The following is a 27,057-nucleotide window of genomic DNA, read 5'->3' as shown; positions in this document are numbered from 1 at the left end:
ATCCAAGCAAGGTTGGGTGTCTGTTTTATACCCTTGGCCAGGCTGACAAGAACCATTTTCTTTAACTGTCAAAGGATAAATAAACAAACAAACTAACTAACTCTTGACTTAATTTAAAGTTGAAGGTAGAAAATCATTTTAATTTTAAAGATCTTCTTATCTTATAAATCTAATGGCTTTTTCACCCTCTATGAGAATCTTTCTACCTTGTACTAGAGAGCTAGCCAAGAACTGATATTCCAGATTATTTCATGTGACTCAAGGTTTAGACAGAGCTGCAGAAGCAGTTTACTACGTTTACTTGGGACTGTTATAAATTTAAATTAGATGCTATAATACATTCTGAATAAATTCAGAACAATTTATATGAATTAGTTTGTAATATAAAATTATATTAGTCATATAAGAGCCTCAAGTGCAATAACTGACTACTCAAATTTTTACTTTATCCTCTCAGTGAGACTCAGCACCGCTAGATTTAAAAACATGTGAAAGAAATCTAATTAAACATTCTCATACATATTTTTCAGATTCAAATCATCTTATTAGCTCACTTTATTTGTACAAATTATACTGCTTCTCTTAACTTTTTTTTTCTTTTTTTTTTAATGAAAAACATATGCAATGTAGAGTTGACAGTAGCAGACTTCATCCCTAGGGATGATCTGCCTGGAAATCAGAGCACCGAATGCCAATCTTGACTCTCTGGCTGAGTCAGCAGCAGCACCTGCCTGCCATGTAACTTCAGAATGAAGAACCTCACATCGCCAATGGTCTGCTTCCTCAAGGGCCTTTTACTTGTTTAATCAATGAATTTACCACTTTAAAATAACAGATACAGTTTATCAATAATTTTTAGGTATGAGAAAAAAACATTATTGAATTTAGATACACACTTTCTTTTTTGACTTGCTGGTAACCATAAGCATAAAAATATCAACGTGGTTGCCCATTAGAGTAGTCATCAACTTTTGTGAAAAATATTGCTACTTTTCAGTAAATAAGTCTGCTCAAGAATTGATAGTCTTTTTCTCAACTAACAATCTAGCAATTAAATGAATGTTGATGTAATAATTTTGACTATTTTCTTGAATTCTTTAATATATTTAGTGGAAATACTTTTTAATTAATGTCATATTTTGTACCACTTTTCCTTTATTACTTTTAATATGCATAGATATCTTATCCACCAGCCTATTTTTCAACCAAGTTTTTTTTTTACGTCTATTTTTCAAATCTCCAACTAACTACAAACTTCTATAGGGCAAAGGCCTTGTATTTTTGTTTCATCTCTCAACATAGTTTCTAGGAGAATGTTTTGCATACAGCAGGTCCTCAATTAGCATTGCGAACTGACCAACTTTAATTGGAACTGGCCTTCTGGGATCTCCGGTCAGAAGGCTACGAATGCTTGGAATTTTCAGAATCAGGTTGAATAAGCACAAGAACCTAAAGGCAGCAGGAACAGGTGCAGAGCAACTGAGAGAAAGCTGCTAGTAGCTATTCTGGTTGTGTGCCTGTGGAATGAGGAAGGGATTCCAGTAGGTGCTCTGTGAATAGCTCTTAAGAGGGTGCGTTGGATCAGTAATGACTGAATAATAAGCAGGCTGGTAAAGATAGGGCTAAACTGATTTAAAAGCAACTCTCCCATTATGTTCTCTGAATAAGAAGCAGTGAACAGGTATGCAATAGGCAATGTTTATAGGGAGTTAAGAAGAGCTAAGTCTTCTACAGACCCAAGGAAATGCTTCAGAATCTGTTTCATTAAATTTGACAACTGTAACTGAAATTCACCAATAGAAGAGTATAAAAAAATGAATTCAAGACTGCCTCTTCTCTAGAGATGAAATAAAAAATTTTACCTTGAAATTGATGCTGGACAAAATCCTGAACTTATTATTAAAAAGATGCCTTATGATTATATAAAGATTATATTGCAAAATAGGTAAGTCAAAGTATGTGTTGGGAGGGGGCAGCATTAGAGTGCATGCTTAGCATGCACGAGGACCTGGGTTCAATCCCTAGTACCTTCATTAAAAATAAATAAATAAATAAACGTAATTACCTACCCACTTCCAATTTTTTTTTAATGCACTAATCAAGATTTTAATACTCACTATGTACAAAACTACTTTTTTCAAAATAATATTTGATAAAGGTTATGAAATTACAAAGAAGTCAGATGTATAGCTTGTTCTTAAAATAAAATCAAACTGTTAACATTCTATAATAATGTGTCATCATACTAAGTTAAACACACTTCCCTTTATCGATATGTGTTTTTTGAGTTTCCTCGGAAGCAAACTCTATAAAAATGACTCAAGTGCAAAAAGTGCATTTGAAAAGTGTTCCCAGAACCATCAGTAAGGTATTAACAAAGCATGGAAAAATAAATATATAAATGATTATTATTAAACTAGTGACAACTGTGAGGAATTAGAATTTAATTTTCCTAAGGAACTCTGGGAGACAGTGAAGCAGTCTCTCTCAGTCATTCTCTTCAAGAACCATGGCAGCAGGGGTATTTATAAACCAACTCTCACTAATAATTTTTGAAAGATACAAAGGTGGGCATTAATTTCTCAGAACTTCTGCCTGCTGAGAACATGGACAGAGTAGACTCTGGAAACCTAAGAAAACTTCTAGGAAAAGAATTTCAGGTATGTGCATTTGGAAGTAACTTCCAGTATACACAGAAATAAAGAATGAAAAGAAGATACCAGAAGGGCGCCAACACAATCTACTGCCATAGTTGACCAGGAAAATTCTGTATTTTTGGTTTATCTTGACTGGGTGAGATCTTTTACATTCTTGGCTGCCTTATCTTTTTCTTTTTTCTTTTTCTGATGAGGGGGAGGTAATTAGGTATATTTATTTATATTTGCAGGACATACTGGGGATTGAACCCAGGACTTCGTGCATGATAACCAGACACTCTTCCACTTCAGCTATACCCTCCCCAGATCTTTTACATCCTCCATTTTTACAGATGAAGGAACTATTTTAAAATACTGTCTTTGTGACTTTCTAACCATGGGGTTAGAATGAAAGTGGAAATCAGATATGTTTCTCTGTAGGAACCAACCTTCACAGATGAATATTACTTTCTTGTTAAAAAAAACTATACTAATATTTAGCTTTAGAAATTAAATCTTGCTTATCTAAAACATATTGCAAGTCAAAGTGTAAAATTGGACTGACTAAACTGGTCTGCTTAAGTAAATAAGAACTACTACTTCATACTTCAGTTGTTGTAACTTCGACACATAAAACTGGATTCGTTTCTGATGAACGAAATTTGAGTGAGACATAAAAACTAAGAATCAATCATAGACAGAAACTGACATATTGGCATTATATTCTTCCACTGAAACACAGACCTACCTTTCTCATTTAATGAAAGAATAATGAAAACAACAAACAAGAAAAAATTTAGCTTCAGAAGACATTAACATGGAGTTCCAAGGAGGAGAAGTCTCAGACCAGAAGTATTTCTGACACTGGGGGCAGGGATAGTAAAATTGGAATCTGAGAAATGATTTTCCTACTTTATCCATTTAGTACATATGATCAATAAGTAGATATCTTTTCTTTCATGAGTTTGTTTTTGTGAAAGTATATCTACTTCTAACCTTTAAAACGTGCCAAAAAAAAAAAAAAAAAAAAAACAAGACGCTTACAGTTTTGAAGACACTCTGTAAGTTCTTTTATTAGTAACACTAACACTTTTAGGTAATTAGATTGGTCATGTGTCCATGAGTAAATAACTCTGGTAAACAAGAATTCTTCATCTGCAGCATACCCAAAATTGCAGCATTCTCTCTTGACATTTATTAACAGGGTAATTACCATGACAGCATTTAATTTTAATAAGCATTGTAATTACCACATCAAACATCATTAAGCTGATGTTTTGGGAGGAGGGGTGGTGGTGAAAAAAATTATGTTTAATGAGATTGACTTAAGGCATTAGTTTTCTTGCAGGGCTTGTCTTGCTACCAGAATTTCCATTAGTCATTCTAGTCTTTTTTCTAAGGTTTGTTGTCCAGAAGTCATGTTGATAGGTCCGATAAAAATAAACTCAAACAACGCACTGTTAATCATTTTTAACTGTGAAGTTCATAATTCTTTCTAACACAGGTAAATTGTATTTGAAGAATAAATGGATAACATGTCATCCTAATCTCCCACTAATTTCCCAAGTAAAAAAGTAATAAATAAATCTAACAGACAAGGACAAAAAAAATTCACTGCTTGTTCTGAATATAATGAAATGCAACAATCTACCTCAATGAAGTTAAATTGAGGAATATGTTTCAGAAATAAGAAGGCTTATAAAATGTTTAATGGATATTGGAAAAAATTTGTCTTATGTGTGAACAGTGTCTGCACACGTGAAACTTATTAAGCTAATGCCTCTGAATCTAATTTCTTTTTGAATTAAAAATAAGTTTTAATCAAATCCTAACCTGTAAAGTTGTATGACCTCTATTACCCTGTGAGCAATAGTTACGGTTGAGAATCAGTGAAAGAATTACAGAAACACATTCTCAGAAAATTGTTTAAATGCCCTCAAGAATCTCAAGTTAACAAATATATTTCAGTATGAGAGCGTCACAATTCTGCGAACCTACTTTTTCTTTACATAGAATATACTCTCTTCCTCCACAGGGAGATAGTGGGGTTCCTGATGAATGGCCATTGCTTCTTAGGGTAAATGAAGCACTATTAGTATTTAGGAGAATGCTGATTCTCAATGGTAATTTTGAAGTCCGAAAACTGTAATTCCTTTATCTTATATTCGACATAAATAGCAGATAATCATTCATATGGTCATGAAACACTAGCAATAAAATCTCAACACAACATAGCAGCCAATCTTTCAAATTAAGCTTTCATTTTTCCTCTAAACCCACCCTTTTAGTCACTATTCTCCCAAATACAGTTCACTTAATCTCTCTTCTGTGTCTTTAATCAAACTGCTCACTTATTGTTGAATACCTTTGCCTTCTCCCTCTACTTATTTAAACCTACTGTGCCAAGAACTCTGAAAGGTTGTGTATTTTCCCTATTTGCTAGCTAACAAGTTAGCCTGCCAGTGTCATGGAAGCTCACAGAAGACATGAGACTCCTGGGTCAGAGGCAAATGGCTTTATTCCTCATCTCAGGTGGACGTAAGAGCCTCATGTTTTCATAGGTTCTCCTCCCTCAATTTCCACAGGGGCAAAGTTGGCGCAGCCCAGGCAAATGCTGTACACACAGTTTGCGACACAGGTAAGGAATCCTGAGATTAGGAAACTTCCGACCTTAAAAGGTCCTGCTAGCAAAGGTGCCTAATCTTTGCTCCCAAGGGAGACACTACCGTTATTATTCTGGTCAGGAAACAAATCTGCCTTCTGCCACAGAGGCAGATACTGACTCTAATATCTATGGCTGTTTGCTACACAAACATCCTTGAAAAAGAGAGTTCAGGACAAAAAACTGCCAAAGGACATGCAGAAATGCATGTTAAATCTCATCCTTCAAACTACAATGTCAATCCCACTTCTTTAACAGTAAGAGGCCACAGTAAACTCTCACTCTTGGCACTACAACTTTTGTGCCATCTGACACGTCATTCACATTGTGAGGCATCATTTACGTCATTTATCTTATTGCTTAACATTTGTATTCCATTTAAATAAATTACATATTTTATATTTTCTCTTTAGGTAGTTTGAACTCAATGAAGGTACAAATTATGTAATAAATTCTTTTTAAGCCTCACAAAAATTTAATGAAACTATTTTCAGTAGCCACTCAAATATTTGCTGCATGAAGAAGGGTCAAAACTTATATTTTAAATGTTTCATCCTAAGCCACAGGTAAACAAATGGTAGTAGAAGAGTTTTACTCTGTCACATTTGAGGGGGAAATTAGTTAGAAATGGGCACCAACATTCCCTGTGCTATTGTCTGTCCTTTGCTCATAAAATATCTTTTCTGTCAACTTTAATTGGTGTCAAATATCAGAGAACATCAGTTCTTATAAAGAATTAAAGAAGAGTGTAAATATAATTAGAATTGACAACAATCATCTGACAAAATTTGGAATGAGATTAGTTTTAACTTCTAGGAGCTTAGTAACAAGAATCTCCAAGGCGAAATCTTCAAATCTACATTTTATGAATTAAAAATGATCAAATTATACATGCACATAATTTAGAAAGCCAAAAAATTATACAAAACATAACCTCAAGTATTTCCAATACCCAGAGGCAAATTTTTCTAATGCATCTCTTAACCATTCTTGGTTTTGCCTTCATGTTTTTAAATGTTTAACTGCTACTTATAGATTTTTTTTTCATTTGCACATTGTATTACTGATTTCTTCCTATTGAAGAGAAGCCTTTAGCTCTCTTATACTAACTCTCCCCCATTTCCACATTCCTTATATTTACATCATACTTATGGTGAAGTCAACTGCTGTTGTTCTTGTTGGTAATGCAGGTATGTCTTCACAGTTAAACCCTGTATAATATTTCAGTTACATTTCATTTCATACAACTTTTTCTTTGCATTCTGTAAATAATACCCACATTTTGTTTCTTCTATTTCGTATGCATCCATCATTACCATATTATGAAGCTTTCCATGGGAAGTGTTAAAAGTCACTCTCTAAAACATCAGATAACCCACCAGCTGAATCTCTTTCCTGAAGATATCCTTCATGGAGCCTCCTTCCAGCTTCAGCCTATCTTGGCTGCTCTTGAGGTCCAATGCACAGCTATCATCATGGAGTTTTGTTTCACTAACATCCTGGAATTTCCTTCCATATTCTCTATATACAATCTCCTATTTTTAAAATTAGTTATGGTAGAACATATATAAAAGGAGTGTAGTAGTGTGTTGAGAAAGGGAACATGGCAGATGAAATCTGGAAATCTTACAGATCTAAAAATGTCTTCCTTCTTCTCTAACTATCAAACTTAAGAAAGTCTGGCTGTGTAGAAAGCTGTAGTTTGAAAATAGTTTTCTTCAGAATTTCAGAAGCTCTACTCAATTTTCTTCTAGCTTCCTGATTTCTTTTCTTTTTTTCATCATTTGATTCCTGATTTCTATTTATAAGACCTGTGCCATTTTGATTCCTAATTCTTTATATGTGATTTTAGAAAAATAGAAAAACTCATTGGAAATGTTTAAGATCTTCACTTTTCTCCTAGTGTTTTGAATTGCATGTTGATATGTTTCGGTGTGGATCTTGTTTACTCCATGTTCTAGACACTTGGTGGACCCTTTTTAATTGAAAACATATGTCCAATTATGACAGAAATTTGTGTTAATTTTTTAGAAAATAACGTCTTCATCTCTATTTCCTCTTTTTGGAATTCCATTCAAATGCTAAGTTTGCTAGACCAATTATCTAATTTTCATACCTTCTCTTTCTTGTTTCAGTTCTTTGATTGTTAAATTTCATTTTACTCTCCTAAGATTTCTTCAACTTTATCCTTCATCTCTTTTATTGATTTTTATGTTATTACTTTTAATATTCTAAGAGTTCATTGATGTTTTCTGAAAATTCTTTGTTTCTATTTTCCTGTTCCTGTTATGTAAATGCAGTATTTCCCTTTTTTCCTGAGAATACTAATTTAAAAATCAACAACTGTGTTTTATTTTGTAGTTTGGCTCTTTGAAGTAGCCCTGTTTCCTGAATTCTTTTTCCCATTTCTTTTTCTTGGTTTCTCTGTTTTATTTTTTAGAAGATTGTCTCAAATGTTTGGTTATCTGGTATACTCACATCTAGGAATCACTTATAAAAGCTTATTGGTAGCTGTGTTGATCAACTATAGGCTTCACTGTGGGTAAATTAGCTGGGTTATTTCATCAAGGACCCTACTTGTCAGGATCCATAGCCTTTTCTCCGGAGTTCATCAGTGTTCCTAGACAGGAATTCTCCAAAATTCTGCCAGAAAGGCATTCTCAGAACCAAGTGTGAGAAGGGCTTATGATGAGTATGTAAACTTTCACTTAATAACCCTGATTTAAGAGTATGTTGTCTCTTGTTTTTGATGACTACAGGTTTCTTAGTTCAAAGTTTCTCTAGTTCAATATCTCACAAAAATAAAATTTTGTGTCTTCCATAGGAATTTGACTAGGAGGTTGGTGGGCAATGTGAGATAGGTAGGCATTAAATTCTGTGAAATGTAGAAGGAGATCTGGTTATGGAACTCTTCTTATATGGACTTTGAACTGATTCTTTTGTTTTTAGACTAAATTACACTGTAAAAGCTAAGTGGTATCCCCAACTTCTGAGCTTTTTGAGAATTCTGTAACATATGTTACATGCCTAGTTCTGTCCTCCATACTGACCGCTTTGATTCAAGTTTTCTTTAGTATGCTAAACAGTGGTTGTTCCCTGATCTGAGTCTTTTCCTTCAAAATTGTTTTTCTGTCATCTCCTTACCCATTCCCTCTATCCTTGTTGATATGTTTTGTTGATGTTGTTATTATTGTGGTTTTACTCCTTTACTGTAGTTTTAGTATAGTTTCAGGAAGAAGACAAAGAGAATGTGTATGTTTTAAAACAGCAGGTTTAAGTAGAACTAATTCTACATGTTTCTGTTTAATATACAGCTTTTAGTATTCAGACCCTCAGAAGCAATTTCCCAGCAAAAGAAGAATTGTAATTGATTAGCTTTTGGTCAGAAATATGTGTATAAATGAGTAGGTCAGATTTTACAAAAAAAAAAAAAGTTATGCGGTTATGAAATCAGCTTGTTTATAAATATACTTTTTAAAGAATTATACTTCATAAAGCATCTTGGAATGTTTTTATAATTCTTAAAGATCAAAATGATACTCATAATAACCTGAGAAACATAGTTACATCTTCTCAAAATAACAACACAAAGCAAACCATATTCTTGGTTGAAATAGAAAAAAATACATTTGGTAGTTGTTTTATGAAAGCTACATGGTCCAATTTTTCTACTATAAGAAATCTTAGAAAGTTATGTGGGAAGAAATTGTTAATTTATTTAATAAATCTTCCCAAATTGATCAAAATGCTAATGTAGAATCACAAATATTTCAAAATATTTATCTAATAAAAATCACCTCATTTTAGATCAATCAGTACTGTAGCAGGCTCCTCTTCTGAAAATGAATTTTCCTCACCAAAATAATGAGGAATTAGCACTAAACTTTATTTTAGGTAGGTATTAGCTAAAAAGTCAAGAAACTTATGATCAGAATATGGGATTTAATGAAAGATATACATTTTCACTATTAAAAAATCTCTCCAGAGTTACTGATGGCTATAAAATTAATAGTTTTATGGGGCACTTTTAAAAGACCATGTATCACAAGGGATTCAAGGCTAAATTCTAATACCATTTACTAGAATTTCTGTTAATTCCAAGCCATAGTCTGCCTCAGCTTGTTGTTGCAAATATGATCCTTACCCGCAGATTTTTTTTTTGTATTTTGTATTCTATACCCATTGTGTGTTCCAAGTTCTACCAACATTGATGAACCAGTTTAGAAAAAAGAGAAATAGAAATCTACAGTGCAGTCAATGAATCTAAAACTATGGCTTCAAACATAAAAAGAATAGTCCTATTGTTTTAACATCTCCAAAAATAGCTAACGCATAAATAAGTACCTGAAATAAAGCTGCTCACTTGTTTATGATTTATAAAAATGAGTATCTACTGAGTAAACCTGTCCAGCTTCAAATCAAAATCCTAAGTAACAGACGAATCTTTAGACTATAATCCAATTTTAGACCTCAAGGTTGCCAGGTTTTTAAAACTCAACACTAATATGCTAGTCATGTTCCTATTGACAATGACAGGACAGGTTTTAAATTATAAAGATTCATGTAGAGAAAACATACTTGAGTTTAAAAGCTGTGTTTTTCAGTCAAGGTTACTTTTGGAACACATGGATTCCCAAAAAGGCCTAGCTGTCTCTATTGTAAAGTGTTCTTATCAGTCAAAACATGTTTGAAAATTTACTATTTAAAGGAATTTATTTACCCCAAGCTTTCAAAATAGGCGTAACTACTTAAAACCCATGTCTTGATCACCATAAGATCTCTGGAGCTGAAGGTAAGGCATTCCCAGGAAAATTTCTATTAGTGAAATGCCAAATTTATTCATAGAGTCCATAATTTAATACATGTCATTCTCTCAAATAATTTCAGACAACTTTCTAATAAATCTTTGCCATCAAAAACATCCTGAAAGCAGTACTTCACTATGGTATGTACCACAGTGACATTTCACTTAACACAGAACAAAGTGTTTGCCAAGTTCAGGTTGTATGGAAGAAATCCCAACAAAGGCAAAAGGAGAATACAACAGAGCTGATGCCTTCAAGCATGGCTACTTGGAAGGTGACACAGACCTTAGAAGACCAACAGGACTTGGGAAAACCAGAGGGAGTGGCACTGCTCATCAGTTCCACCCAAGTGTGCAACGTGAACTAAGATACTGAGGCACCACTGAATCTGGACAGCAAGAGATGTGAACAAATAGAAAGAGTGGGAATAGTGCAGAATAGTACCTAAAAGGCTTTGTAGTAAGAGGACAAGAGAGGACTATTTTTAAGTCTTTAAAAACATCACTTCCTTCTTTGTATTAGATTTTTAAGCCAGCAACACAATATTGTTATTGCCAAACTTACTGTAGTGGCAATGCATGTCCCAATCTCTTATTCAAAACCTTAGGGGGATGTTCTCCAGAATATTTCAGATTTTAGGAAGATAATACAGTACATATTACTATGCATTATACAGTACACTCGGCAGGCTCTGTGGCAATACTGTATAATGAAAAACGTTATTTCTGGGGCAAAACATGATTATTCATACAAATTAGGGTAAATAAAGACCAGAAAGTCTTTTCTACTTTTGTATTCAAGTCATTTCTGGTTAGATGTTGCCATCAAACTGGTTCACATCAGGTTTTGCTGAGAAAAGTTACCAATAAAATAAAACAAAACACACCCATTCAATCTTCAGAACTTTTCACATTTTAGACTTGTGTCCAAGGAATGGAAGTGTATTTTAAAACTTCAGGATCAAAATTGTAACAAAAAAGCACAGATGTATACTTTGAAAAGATATGTTCTATAAGTATTTAATTCATTTATATTAAACTTAGTGTCATTTAAAATTATATACGAACAAAAATACTAAACGTAGTATTTTTTTATAAAGTATATGTTACTGAAAATATTTGTTCAGGGTGGGAGGGCCAGTGGCCATACTGTTGGGAAGCATGTGGGAAAGGCCAGTAAGGACAGGGGACGAGCAGCACGTGGGATACAGGTGCCTGAGTTACGCCAGGGGTGTCCAAGGGATCAGGAAATGCTAGAGAGAACGGGGCATGGGTGTCTTCTCTCTCATCCCTTCTAGGGACAGTGCAAGCACCTGAATGTGGAAGATGAATCCCAAATGCAGCCTTGTCACCCACTTCTCGGTCACACTGAATAATTAAATGAGATTAAGCACAGGATCTGATAAATAGATCATGTATAATTACAACTCCTTCCCTAACTGTGCAACACTTGCCCTGCACTGAAAGAAAAGAAAAAAGGGAAGAATGAAAGATAGGTAGTTAGAAAATCAGGAATTCCTCACTTGCTACTTACATCTGAATTACTTTAAAAATCCTTTTATTCTAATGGTAGAATTTTAACAAATAAAATGAAAGTTCTGATAATAAGACAACAGAGTGATAGGTACCTACGCACAAGACCGAACTGAATGTAGGCCCTTAATTCGTTTTGGTGTGGAAGAAAGTAAGGAGACCAAGAGGACTTTAAATGCATTTGCTAACAGCAAAAAAGTAGAAAAATGAGACCAGGAATGAAAATAAATCAACAGACACTTTTCAGGTGGCACAGCATCGCACTAGGTACTGATTACTTTCAACAGAGCTGGATCAAAACCAGAGTCTACACAAAGATTTTGGTCTTTCACAAGCCAGTTCAAATACCTTGCTCACATGATACGCATTTAAAAAAATGAGAATAGCTGAAATTACACATAGGTAAAATTGACAAAACCTGTTACAGTATGTATAGCATGATCCTTTTTTTTATAGAAATATAAATATGCATTTACATACTTAATATAAAGGAAAGAAGTATATACATTCAACACTAACAGTCATTAGTGGGATTTTCAGTAATATTTACTGTTTTATTAATCTGGTTCTTAAGTGTTCTATAATTGATATATATTGTTCAATCATAAAAGTATTAAATTTTCTAATGGAGATTTTTCAGGAAATATGTTAATGAGCTATCATCACCTTATATACTTTTCATTCTCAACTAAATAGAATTCCATTGTTTGGAATATTTTTTCTCAATATAGACAATAAAAAATAGATTTCAAGTTGTAGGGCAGAAAAAATGTGTAGTAGACTTAATTAGAGTTTTCTGGGAAATATACTTACAGTACACATCCACTCTGATTGACTTTATTGCTGGGGACCCCAAGCCATTCTCTGCTTTACAGTAATACCGGCCTCCTTGGTGTCGCTGAATATTTGTAATCCTCAAAGTCTCATTGAAGACACTTGAGTCTTGGAATCTGTCAGAGGCACTTCCTGCTGTTTTGGTCCACCTGATCTGAGCAAGCATCAACAAAGATTGTTACTTTAGGTTGGTTTTCTCACTGAAAAACTAAATATCAAATACTCATTTGAAGAGGTTGCTTTTAGAAGAACTACAAAGCCAATTTTGGCAAGTTATTGACAATTAAGAAGAAAAGTTTATACACATAATTGAATTATAAAATATTAAATGCAGTGTCATCATTGTGCAGTGAGTGTAATTCTAGTTCAATTGCACAGAGTTCATCAATAGTTTAATTAGTGTGAAGGATAATATAAAAATAATACAAAGAGAGTATATATATAAGTAGTACATTGGAAATATGAGTTTCTCTTTTTGTTGAGCACTTAGTGTTTTCTCTCATATTTTCTAAACCCTGCAAGGCACTTTTTATTTATTTAGTACAGGTACTACAGGCAGGCTCGCAATTTCTTTTTGGACATGCTTCAGTATTTTATTTAAATTTTTCTATTTGATTTGGATAATTTAAGCATATTACCACAATGGCTTATTGAGACTATGTGTAATTTTATACACCTGGTTGTTAAAACTGGTTTTTGTTTCTTTTTTATGCCTTTGCTTTAATAAGCCCACAAATGACTTGTCTGTTTTGGTAATTAGAATTCACTTTACATCAATAATTATTTTCAAAACATGTGCAAACTTTTCCAAAGAGAACATTTCTATTAAACTGCCAAAACACTCTGAATATCTAAAACATTCCATTATAAACAATACCATTCTTTTAAACACAGCTGTGTACAACAGACTTATTAGCTTTTACTAGAAATAAAGACTGGCATTCAACTCAAATTTTGTATATTTTAGCTTACAAAACCTGAACAAAAGCCACATGATGGTACAGTAAAGTGATACAAAATAGGAAAATTTGGGTTTATTTCTCTCGTTGTCCCTGATGTATAATATATTTTTGTTTGGTTGGTTTTTATATTCTGGTTGAAAAACTACTGATAGAAATCCTCCGGTCAAACGCAAATGAAGAAACATGGAAAAATGCAACTAGAGACTAGGTCATCAAAATTGAAATCTTATAATACTGCCATTATTTATACTATTTTCATATAATGTTAATTAAAATTTACAATCTAATTACATTAAACATATCTTTAAACAGTTCTCCAAAGCATTACAGTATAAGTATAACCACGTTTTCTCTTAATTGTGAATAAAATGAAAACGTTAGAGATTAATAAAATTCAGTAAATCACAAAGATATATATATGTTTATCCAAAAACTTTGTGCAGAAAATATACACAAAAAATAAATGGGATAATTCCTGATTTCCAGCAGTTTGTAAGCCGATTATTGATATGCTCATAAAAAGATAAAGTATAACAAGGACATTGGTCTGATGAGTACTATTTCCATGGGGAAATCTAAGATTCTATTTTAATTTAAATTTCAAAATCTACAGGTAACCAAATAAAGAAGATTTAAATAAACATATTAAATATTTTTGTTCTTGTATAGAGATATGTTAATTCTCTCTAAAATAGATATTTCCAACATACAAATGAAATACAATTCCAATTAAGATACCAAGTTTTCTTTGACTACCACAATATAGTACCAAAATTGCTTTTAAAAAGTATATATTTCAGAAAATAAAAAGTAAGTTCAAGATAAAAGATTTTTGGAAATGGCCCAGCACTTTCAGATAATAAAAATATGATATTAAGACAATAATTTAGTTGTATGGTACTGTTATAGTATGGGGAATTGGAGGAATTGTCCAGGATCAGGGTAGGGGGTGGGGGCAGGGGGAGAGAGAGCAAGAGTGTGTGTGTGCATGCGTGTGTGTGTGCATGCGTGTGTGTGTGTGTGTGTGTGTGTGAGAGAGAGAGAGAGACAGAGAGGGAGAGAGAGAAGGAGGGAGAATGAGAAGGAGAGGGGGAGAGAAACAGACAGAGACAGAAAAGAGAGAGCTAGAAAAGAAATTACTATATTGACTAGAAGTTATCAAACTTTTTCATCTCAGAGTACCTTTACACTATTAAAAATTATTAAGGACCCCAAATCCCTTTGTTTATTTGAATTACATCTATCCATAATTATTGTTTAGAAATTAAAACTGAGACAATGTTAAACTCTTTATTATTAACTCATTTTAAATTTTATTAATAAACTGATGACATTAACATAAGGAACATTGTTAATCAGGAAAATTCTTTTCAAAACAAAAAATTAATGAGTAAAATGAATGGCATTGTTTATAGTTCTGCAAATCTCTTCACTATCTGGTTTGGTAGAAAAGAGCTGGCCGGATAGTTGTATCAGCTTCTGCACGCAATCTGTGGCAAGATGTTATTTCGTTCGAAATATTTGTAGAGAAGTCTCACCTCATACTGATATCTGGTTGTAAAGGAAGGGGTATTACAATAGACTTTTTAGATAATTGTGGATGGTCTTCTCTGACACTACACTAAAACTTTTCAAGTGTTAGTTTCCTAACATTCGATTGCAAAATAGAATGGAAGCCATGTCAGTTTCCTTTTGGCACTGTTACACTAAAATCCATTGGTCTATCTTGCACTTTTAATGGATCTTTTGCTCATACATGATTTTGTAGCATCTTTTGAAAAATATGAATTCACTGAGTTATGCAGATCTTCCAAATGTTGACATATTTCACTGTATAATACAAATCACATATATTAATCTCATCAACAATCTTTTCAGAAGAGTCTTTCAGTGCTGGGATGCTGTCATGCTTATGTTGGCAGATTTTACAAAATTCTAATTTTTCTCTTAAAAATTAACATTTAATCATTAGTAAAAATATACCTAAGGTACCTCATTTGGGACCATAATTTCACTTCACTCATTTTTGAGAAAGTATCTGCTAAATACCCAAGTCTGAATAATCATTCTTTGTATAATAATCATCTTTTTAAGTAAAAACATATTCTATGAAAAAAGTGGCTAATTTACCACAAAACTCTATCACACAAGTCCTTTACCTTGAGAAAACCACTGTACTTTATTTAGTAAGTGGCAGAAATGCTTTATAGGTAACAATGTCAGAATTGAGGTTTAGTTTTCATAATGCATATATAATACAGTGCACTAAATGATGAATAAGCTAATGGATAAGAACATAAAATCAAGAGGAAGAAAAAGAACTACAAGCAGGCATTATGTTAGTAAAAAGATATCCAACCTCTATCATTTAAAAAATATAAGTAAAAACATGAAAAACCAAATTTCATCTATCAAATAGCCACAAACACAGATAATATCTTGTATTGCTGAAGTTTCATAGTTGGGGTTGGAAGGGTCAACTGGTAGAACCTTCCTTTTTGGAGGAGAATCTTGTAAATTATGCCCCAAAATGGAAACACACTCAGATCTTCGCTTAGCAATTATCTGGTAAAAAATTTACCTAACATTTGCACAAGAATTCAGAAGAATGTATGTATAATAGTACAACACTGGAAACAATGTAAGTGTCAAGGATACAGAAGTGGTTATAAAGTGATTGAACTCTAAAGTAGGACTGAATGTAACCACTGAAAGAATTAAAATAAAAATGTACTATTAAGTTAAAAAAGAAACAGAAGAGAATATTCTCATCTGTGTGAAAAGGGGTTATCTGTGTGTACGTATTTGTATATACATGCTAATATATTTATTAGAATACATGGAAATGCACAAATTTTAATGCTGATTAACTCTGGGTGGGGCTGGCAAAAGAAGAGGATAGTGAAAACATTCTTTTTTTTAAAATTCGTTATTTAAAAGTCTTATTTTACTATGAGCAAATACTCTATTATAAATAAATTTAAAAGAAAAAATACAAATCTGTAATCAAATATAGGAAATAGGAAAACTAGAAAAGATTAGAGAGAAGTGAAAATAATACTTATGGAAGGGTTTTTTGCCTCTACTTTTTAAAAACAACTACTAAAAGGAAGTATTTCTGAGCTTTGGAAAGACTTAAGTTTACTCCTTGAGAGGGCTTACCAAGTTACATGTCTAATTGATGAAAAAAACCCTAAACATACTTCTAAAAGCTGTGACCTCAAACTCTACAAAGAAAACTGTACAGGCTTCAGGCAGAAGGAACAAACTGTTATAATGTGTCAGAGCCTGCTCATGCCCTGATGTTGACTCTCTCCTTCTTCCACAGTAATTGAACCCCAAATTACTCATCAGGCACAAGGCCGCCCAAGAAAAAGACTACATTTCCCAGCAATCCATTCTGCTTGCCAGTGAATTTTAAGCATAAATGTCCTCATAAGGAAGCAGCACTCCACAGTTTGCTCATTTCAGCACATTTCTGCTGGTCTCATCTTGGACCATGAACTGTTGGAATGAAAGTGAAGCACAGAGAAACAATAGAACAGAAGAATCCAAATTTCTGATATCACAGAGTTGTGCCTACCTAACCTGAACTCTATAGTTCTGGACTTCTACATGGGAGAGAAATACATTTCTATCTTAGGTCTTACTGGAGGGGGCGGGGGGGGGGATGGTTTCCTATGACTAAAAGCCAAATTTAATTCAAACTGATGAGCCTAGGGTGGTACTGAAGGTCAGCTGGTCTTCAGGATTCTCATCTCCAACACTGAAAGCTCTCGAAGACAGTGGAACAGCATCTGCATTTACTGGAAAAGGTGGGAGGAGGGCCTATATCCCAATAGCCAGCAGCCAATATCTGTTTCCTCTTAGTGTGAAAGAAAAACATACAGTGATATGCAAACATTCAGTCACCTCAGGGTTCAAGGAACCCCACCCGACAAAAATACTTGAGACAATATTCCAGCCACCCAAAAAATAAAATGGATCTGAAGCCTTGCATTTGGAGAAGAGAAAGAAAACCGTATGGTGGTGAGAAGTTAATATTAATATATGTTCATTTAAGGGTTACGTGTGGCTCACCTGGGTAGTATACAATTTAAGTTTACTAAAGTTTACTAAAACCAAAGGGACATACAATAAGGGGATTTGTAACATCCTAGCAAAACTTAGCAGTTTGCAGTGGGTGTAGGACACAAAGGGGAGATAAAATCCTTAACGGATCACGGGAATAAAAGGAAAGGGAAAGAGAGAAAAGTAAGCTGTCTAAAATCTTCAACTTTTGGAGGGTTGGAAGGGGGAAGAGTGTGTCTCTATGGGAGAAACAGTAGGTATTTTATTTACAAATACCAATAGAATCATAAAAGTCTGCTGAAAATAATAGAAAAATGGACAACTCCAGTAATGCAAGGAAAATGAGATAAAGGAAAGGAATAGAAAGGATAGAAATTTGATAAAATGAGCAAAAATGGAACAAAGGGAAAAGAGAAACATATAATTTTAAATAAAGAATATCCATAGAGTAAGATGGAAACAGTTGCATCAGTCATAGACTAAATGTGACTAAATTTAATTTGCCCATTACAAGAGTCTATTAGGCTGGATTTAAAAGTAACAACAAGTTATACACTATTTACCAAATATATATACATATATAATTATATATAATATATAATTATAATTGTATATAATAACTATATATAATGATATATAGTTATAAATATATTTTATGTATGTAAAATAACTGAATTTAAAAGTAACAAGTTTATTGCTATTTATCATATATATACATACACACACACACATATGTAAGCGTGTGTCTGTGTCTGTGTGTATATACATATATATAGTTAATATTGAAAAAGAACACAAGGACAAAGTGGTATCTGGAATGTGTAAACTATCAGAAGTGAATATACAGTAAGATTAAATTAATAGGAAGAAATTTATAATTTACAACACTAACAGGGAAAGAAAGTCATTACTATATGTAATGTTAAAAAGTATAACTGATGGAAAATACATTATTTTTAATTGGTATGCAGTCAAGTATGGAGCAGCTAAAATTATAAAACAAACAAAATTAGAAACAGAAGAATCTGAGAAACATGCAGTTGCAGTGGGAAATTCCAATACCTCTCTGAGAACTAGGCAGTTTCAGATAATATAATTTTTTGTATTAAGTTAAAAAAATAAATAAGACAAGGAGGAACTGAAAATATAACTAACATTTACGACTAATAAAAATATAGAATATCTTCCAGCCATACAATAATGGATTTTTTTCTCCTTATGCCCATTTAAACATTTACAAAATTGATCACGTACTTGGAAGCAAACAACAACCACCACTCTTAATCACTAAAATTCTTTAATCACTTAAAAATTCAGAGGTAATACAGGCTGTCATCTGGACTTAATTCAATACAGTTATAAATAAATAATCAAAAGACAAATGCATGGTTCAAAGGGAAAATTAAAAAGAAAACTGCTAACTGTCTAAAAATCAATGAATAGAAAACCATTTCATATACAATCCATGCATACAGCAAAAGGAGTACAAACAGGAAAATACAAACCTCAAGTACCTTCTGTATGAAGGAAGGAAGGAAGGAAGGAAAGAAGAAAGAAAAGAAAAGAAAAGAAAAGAAAAGAAAAGAAAAGAAAAGAAAAGAAAGAGAACAAACTAGTACTCAACTAACTCACTTTAATTTAATGTAGGTTGCTGGGCTCCACCCTAGACTACTGATTGTTAATCAACACAAGTAGAAACAATTCATCTTTATTTTTAATTCCCTCTCTTGAAGACTCTCCTGGGCTAGTCTGGCCTACGTATACAGAATGTCATTGGGGAAACAATAAAATAGACAAGAAGTACCATAGGAAGACTGTATGAATAATTCAACTCTGGATCCCAGCAATTAAATCAGTTCCATAGATGATTTACATGCATCTGTTAAATGAAAATAGAGGACTTAGGTTAAACTTGAAGGGTTGGTGGATATAATGGTGAGGATTAGATTCAGCTAACAGTAAGACAGACAAAATAACAGTGATTTAGACAAAGTAAAAGATTCTGTTGTGTTAAAGAAAAAAAAAAATCTGGAGTGAGGCAGCCCAGTGCAAACTTAACGGCTCTGCTCAAGGACTCAGGCTTTTTAGAGGTGCCTTCCCCACCAAGTGCTGCTTCAGCTTAAGTTCCAAACAGCAGCTACAGACCTAGTTTTTACATCCCATTCCTAGCAGAAGGAAAGAGGGAAAGACAAAAAAAAAAATGCCTGCTAGTTGTCTTTTACAGGAGGCTTTAGGATGTTGCTTCAGGACACTTCAGCTTGCCTCATATGGTTATAGACCCACCCCTAGCTACAAGGAAGGCTGGGAAATGTACTGTTTACCATGTACAGCACCTCCCTTCCAGCCTCCTGCTAAAATCTACTGGTTCAAGAGCTCTGGAAAAAGAGAAGAGGCAATATTTGGGACAACTGGTAGTCCTACAATGAGGATAAAATATATCCAATATTCAGATATGCTGCATTATTAAATATGATTGTGTTTAAATCCTGTTACAACAATAATAAAAAGTCATTTCCATACAAATAACATGAACAGCAAAAAAAGATACCAGAATTTATGAGATACTTTTTAATTGTTATACTCAACCTAAAAAAACAACTTGAAGATACTCCTAGGTGGCAGATCATAACATTTAGCTTACAGTTAACCCAACTCCTGACAGAGAATTTTATACTTTGCTTTTTGATATAACAATATTTCTGAAACAGCATTGCTTTTGTGTTGTCTTAAATGAAATCAGTGTTGACTGAAATAACTTAAGAAAATATTAAAAACCTGAAGCACAGATCAGATAGAGACCTGGCTGAATCCAAAAGAGTATATTGCATAGATCCTACGAACTCAATAAGGACTTAGCCCTTGATAATGCTCAGACTTCTAGGTTCTCCCCTGTAACTAACGTCTAGTAATTGAGGATTGTGAATTGAAGATACTGCCTATCAGTTGCCATGGAGTTAGGCTTTATAAACTCAGGTCAATCTGTAGAGACATATCTGAGCTTTGTCCCAGCATTGTTTGTACTCTGAAAGAGGATCCTTCATCAGTAAAAGAAAACCAGAGAAAAAGTAAGATAAACATCACCTGATCTTTTGTAATTATTAGGGTGATTTGCCACCAAAGTCTTTGGGAGCTAAACAAAGTATGTTTGGAAAGGTATAAAGGTATGATTTAAGTAAACAGTGCTGTTTACAGTTTTGGAAATAAAGGTTATCCTCTTATCCTGGACCAATATCAAAAAAAAAAAAAATAGAGAAAATATGTTCTTTTTGAATTACTTAATACAATAAGTAGAATTCACAGTGGCACAAGACAGGTTCAATTTTTAATAAACTGTATCAGTCTACCATAAATGATAGCAAAATGTCACACTTGTTTCTAAAGATAGTTTTATAAAAAAAGTTACCTGACAAAGCAACAAAATTTAACCTGAAAACTTGTATACTCTGCATAAAACACTGTATTTTTCTAGTATGCCCAGAGTATGAGATTATTACTACTACTAACATTACTAATATGACTACTACTAATAACACAATTTACAGCTTTAAAAGATTTCTACAAGTTAGACTTACTATCTGATATATGTCCACAGTGGGATAAGGAAGAATTTCTCAGTGTGCATAGTACAAATAAGAAGCTCAGAAATAAATAAAAAGAGAGTCTGAACATCAACCAGAAGTCTTCCCACCAGCCAAAGAAGGGAATGGTAAAGGAGAGGGAACCATCAAAGTAAATGCATTGGGAACAAAAGGAAATTGGTGAGGCGAGGGGGCATGGTTATTTCATTCTTAAAGCACAGAAGACTAAGTATTCTCATCCTTGTTTTGGCCATGGCTTTTTTTTTGAACCTAAACTTTGAAGAATTTACTCATCTCTTGTGGGAATAAACAGTGAGAGAAGCTAAATCAATTTTGTGCATATCTTTAACATCAAGCTTCCTATATGTATATGAGAACCACAACAGGACCTGCTAGCATTATTTCAAACCAAAGGTGACAGAAGAGGGTACATCTTGGTGCAAATGGTTATAAATACACGTTGAGGGTTTTTGTAGATTTCCTTGTTGAAGGATTTTCTTTCGTAGCATAACCAAGACATTAGTCATGGATTCCAAACAACCAGTAACAGGATGTTACTTCTTTAAAAGTTTACAAAGTTTTTATTTTGTCAGCCAATTGATTTTAATCTCATGACAAGCTTAAAAGGTAAGAATTTTTTTCTCCTATGTTACAGCTCCAGTTCTTCCATGACTGTGTAACTCTGTGCTCCTTCTGACCTGAAAGCTCTCCTCTTTTCTTTCACATTTTATCTATTTAACTCCCTCTGACCATCCATAAATCATTTTATTGGAAAGCTTCCCGTCCCTCGTAAAGCTCTGTCTCATCCTGTGCTCTTTGCTGCCATAGCACCTTGCAGGTCCCTCTGTGGGAGTACTCACCGCGTGACAGAGATTAGCTGTTCGTACGCTGCCAGAGATCACTGGTGCTCTGCCCGATTCTGAGGCCCTTTGTGCTGCTTCTGTGTGCCTCCCGATGATGCCCTCTTGGCGCTATGGAGCCACTTTGTTCTCAGAGGCAGTCTTGGAAATGCTTCAGAATTCCGTCTCTATCCAGTGGCTCCCAGCCAATGACTGATTAGAGGGGATGTGAAAGCCCAGCTCCCTTGTTTCCCTTAGGACAGATTCTGAAGCATCATTTACACCCTAGAGCTCCTCTGCAGGATCAGGTTGAGGCTAATCTATTAAAATCACACTTGCTAGCTTCTCCTCTTTTTTGTCCTGCTTTCTTACTCTATTAACAGTTTCTCCAAAGAGCATTTCCCTAACAAATCACTAGCACTTGAATCCTCACCAAGTTCCATTGCTAAAAGACCAGACCTAACTCTTTTGCCTTTAATAAACTACAAGCCATTACAGCAAAGACTGTTCTTGATCTTGGGGTTTCCAGTCCGAAGCACCGAACCTAGGATATAGTAGTAATTAACAAAACCACTGTTGCTTGAATGGATTCCTAGCATGTAATTCTGCTGACCATGCAAACATAAATTAGACAAAATTCTATTCCACAAGGGACCCAAAATATAATAATGAATTTCAGCTGAGGTGTTGATCTTTTAATAAATATTTCGTCAAATGGAAGTTGAGTCTACTCATCCACTTTCATTTTGAAGTATACACAGAGATTTTATTTAAATTCTATATTTTAAAATAAATTTATATTAATATATCTAAATATTTTCCAATTCATCTTTATAAGCATAGAATTATACTTTGAATATGGATGGTTGAAGTTAGAGGAAGCTATCAAATGATACTTCTCTACCGTCAAATTTTAAATTGTTATTGAATTAGAAATTAGCAGTATTACACATGACAAAAATTAACTTTGATAAATGGAAAAAAATAATTTTATAAAGATAAATTCATTCAACAGAGCTGGCAATACTGGAGGAAAATAATATAAAAATAAAAACAGAAGAATAGGTGACGTGAGTTATGAATTAGTTTATCCGAAAACCACCCAAGTTTTAGAAAAGCCTGCTAAATGAATCAGCAGTGCAATACAGCTGGTATAAAAATATCAAATACAGTGCTAAATATAATCAAATATACTTGAAATGTAAAGATTTGACTTCATTTTTAATCATAATCTAAATATTTACATTACTACATTCCATATAAGCTATAGAAAAATAGGAAAAAGTGTAAAAGATATTCTGCAAGTTTTCCACAAGGTAACCGGAAAGAGATTTGTTTAGCTGCTTATTCACTGTCCACTCCTTCCTAGTGTCCTTTGCTGGCTCCTCTTCATCTCCCTGACCTCTGAATGGCTGACTGCCTTACAGCTTGATCCTCTTCCATCTACACTAACTGCCTTGGTCATCCCCTCAAGTACTTTAAATACCACTTACACGATGATAAGTCCTAATTTAATATTTGTTGGTTGGGCCTCTCTCCTGAACCTCAGCCTTCTAGCACCACCATCTGCCTTCCGTCTTCAATGTAACATCAGAAGTTGATCAAGATATGAACTCATAATCTCCTCCTCCCCCAAACCAGCTCTCACCATCTTTCCCACTTCAGTTAATGGCAACCCCATCCTTCCAGTATTTCAGACCCAAAACTTTGCAGTCACCTTGATGAAAAGAGAAGGCCAATAAAAACACAAAATCATATTATTAATCTTAGTGCCCAAAAATAGCACATCTGTGACAGATTTTTTTTTAATGTGTTTTATGACTTGAGGAGTGGTGGCATAGTCATTTACTGAATTTTCATGTCTTTTCAGGGGTTCCCTAGACCGTACCTAGGTTTGATGGCTCACTAGGACTTAACCAGACTCATGATATGGTCGTACTCATAACTATGACATATTACAGTGAAGGGATACAAGCATAATTAACAAAAGGGACAGGTGCATGGGGTGAAGTTTGAAGGAAAAAAGAAACAAGCTTCCAAGAATCTCCTCCCCATGTTGTCACAAAGGGGGCACTTAATTCCCCCAGCATTAATTTATGACAACACTTGTGAAACATTCTACCAGGGAAGCTTACTAGAAGCTCAGTTTTTACTGAGGGCTGATTACATAGGCACTGTCTACCTTGCATATACCAAAATTCAGTCTGCAAAAGTAAAGCAAGCGTTCCACATCAATTGTACTGTTTGCAGAAGCAATTTAGGCACAACGAGCCACTCTAATCAGAGAGAGATGGTGCGACTCTTCCTGAAATCCAAATTCCCAGATGCCATCCAAGGACCAGCCTTTCAAACAGGCCGTTCTAAGCACGGTATTCTCAGGCCTGCCAGGTTAACTCTGCCTCCACACATGTACACCTTGTGGCAGAAGTATTGTGTAGGCCCTGTGAAGAAGCTCCTTACAAGAGAAGGGCCTAGACCATTTTATCCTTTTCCTTTTTCTTCCTTGCTGCCTGAAATTCAAATGTGATAGAAGGGACTCCAGGACCCATCTTTGATCATGAGCAAACTACAAGGTAGAAGCATGCGCTAAGGATGGGTCCCTCCTGACACCATGAAGGCATCATACCATCTCTGTATTCTGGACATCTAGATTTATTTTCAAGACAGAATTGATGCTTACCTTGTTTAAGTGACTTTTATTTCTGCATTGAATAATTAGCAGCCAAGCACAATTTGTCATAAAAAATTAAATTAGACAAATATAAGAAATCCATTTTTAACATTTGCAGACCCTATAAATAAAAAATCTGCTCTGTTTTTCCAAATGGAAAATAATGAAAGTAATACCCTTGAAGAAACAACTAGAAGTACCCCCAAAATAAACTGCATGCATTGGAAATGTTATATTTAAAGCATCTAAAAGATCTGAGTGCCAGCTCATGAGAGAAATAAACCATTGGTTAAAAAATAAATGAAACATTAAACTGAGCCTTTACAACTTAACCATCTATATGTCATTTTTATGAAGAGGAAGCTGCTGTAATGGCATACAGTGTACTCCAAACACATTTTCTTTTGTGTAATTTGAGTGAATGAACACAGGAGAGTAGTCAAGTTTCGCTAGAGCATTTCTTCCAGAACTTTAAAAGGTTTATCTGATGTAAATTCAGCACTTTTCTATTTAATAATCAATATTTATTTTACCACAAATTTTAACAATTAAGGATTTTCTTTTTTTTAATTGGTGCTACTGAACAGCTAGCTTTCCATCTTCTTCCCTATGGGTTTCTTATGGGACTTTTTCACCATCACTCTCCATCCTGTTGAAGGCAAAGCAGTAATTTCTTTAATGATTTTTATAATAGAATGTAATCTAAATTAAATACCAGTATTGCAGACACTGCAGAGTATTAGAAATGTAATAAAAAATAAATTGCTCTGCTCCACTCATTCCAAGACAGCACTTTACTAAAGCCATATTTAAATTTATTCATTAGATAACCAAATGAACTTTTGCCATTTGAGATACAAAAAAAAAAAAAACAAAAAACAAAAAACAAAAAACAAAACCCGCCAGCACACTAGTAGAAAAATGAGAATGTCTTTCGGCATGTAGGCTTGACAGAGATGTTTGTAATTATGGTATTCTGGTATTCTTCTAACAAACAAATTTAGCCAGATTGTGCCAAATAAATAATTCAGTAAACTTCTATTTCATGTTTTCTAATAATTTATCTAAAATACCAAAAAAGTTACATTAAATTGGCCTAAGAAAATATTTGAGAGCAAATTATCTGTCCTTCTGCATTTTTCTGGGCACCTGAAACTAGAAAGAGAAATTAACATCTCCAATTCTTATAGGTATATTTTCAATCTATGGTAAACACATTTTGCCCCTAAAATATTTGAGCAACTCCTAGAAAAACAAGAAAAAGAACAATAAGACATTTTATTGGCACCTTGCAAGATTCAGAGGTTCAAATGGTCTTTACTCACAGCTGTTGACTTGGAACTTAAATTCAATGCAAAAAAGCTATCAACAAGAAGACTTGTAAAACTAAACTGAGGTATCAAAAATAATACATTTATAAACTTATTTTAATGGATGTACTGGGGATTGAACCCAGGACCTTGTGCATGCTAGGCATGTGCTCTACCACTGAGCTATACCCTCCCCTTCAAAAATAACATAAATGAAAGACTACCATTTTAAATACCCATGCAAGTGGCCTAATTTCAGTGGTTACAGAATAACATTAATGGTATGTTAATCTCGAACATATCTGAAACATTTCAACCCACTAGAATAGTGTCACGGTAAAATGTTGTAAGAATTTATATTTAACTTGTTTCAATTTTGGAAAAAGCTTAGAAAGGGAAGATGTGGAAACTAATATTGTGTTAGATTCTACACTAGGCACTTTTGTGTCACTGTCTTCATAATAAACGTACAAGAAAATATGATTATCCTTGGTTTGCAGATGACTAAAGTGAGATTCATAAAGGTTAACTAACTTTCCTAAGGCCATACAATCAAGTAACAAGTGGTTCTAGGATTTTAACAGGCATCTGTATGACTCTGTGTTTCTACTAAAAATAGCCAGTATTTAATAAGAGCTTACTCTGGCAAATGCTTTATTATAATATCTCATTTAATCCTTGTGACAGTCATACCGAAGTACCTAATTGGTAGTACCCATTTTATAGATTAGAAAACCGATGCCAAAGATAGTAAAATGATTTGCCCAAGGTCCTACAACTATATGCAGGAGTTAGGATGGCTCCATTCTATCTGAAATCAGTCTGTTTTCAGTCTTGGTCTGGTGTTACTAACAGAAACTCACTAAGGTGGCTTATTTCAAGTAGGCCAAAAAACTTTCTCCAAGAACAAGTGAAAATAAATGGTTGCTTTAACTCTTAATAAAGAGACAACACACCAAGTGCCTTTACTGACCCATTGTAACATTTCTTGCACATACTTATATTTCTACCAGAATATTTTTCCCAATTGAAATGAAGAATAAAGCACAAAATTATTCTATAATTTTGGGGGTTGAATATTCCTGGGACAAGAAAAGAACTAAGAAAAGGAACTTGAGTCTGTATGCTGGGCAAAAAAGAGAGAAGATGAGGAATTT

General features: G+C 33.8%; 1 protein-coding gene across 1 annotated transcript in view; it reads right to left on the bottom strand.

Moving 5' to 3' along the window:
• Window positions 1–27,057, bottom strand: part of MDGA2 (MAM domain containing glycosylphosphatidylinositol anchor 2) — a 693,384-nt gene that overhangs the window by 306,971 nt on the left and 359,356 nt on the right. The window contains exon 3 of the mRNA XM_010967002.2: window positions 12,449–12,623. Coding sequence (XP_010965304.2) covers window positions 12,449–12,623 — 175 coding nt within the window. The remainder of the gene's footprint in view (window positions 1–12,448; window positions 12,624–27,057) is intronic.

The sequence above is a fragment of the Camelus bactrianus genome, chromosome 6 (assembly GCF_048773025.1).
Source record: "Camelus bactrianus isolate YW-2024 breed Bactrian camel chromosome 6, ASM4877302v1, whole genome shotgun sequence".
Classification (NCBI taxonomy): Eukaryota; Metazoa; Chordata; class Mammalia; order Artiodactyla; family Camelidae; genus Camelus; species Camelus bactrianus.
This window is presented reverse-complemented; position numbering and strand designations above follow the sequence as displayed.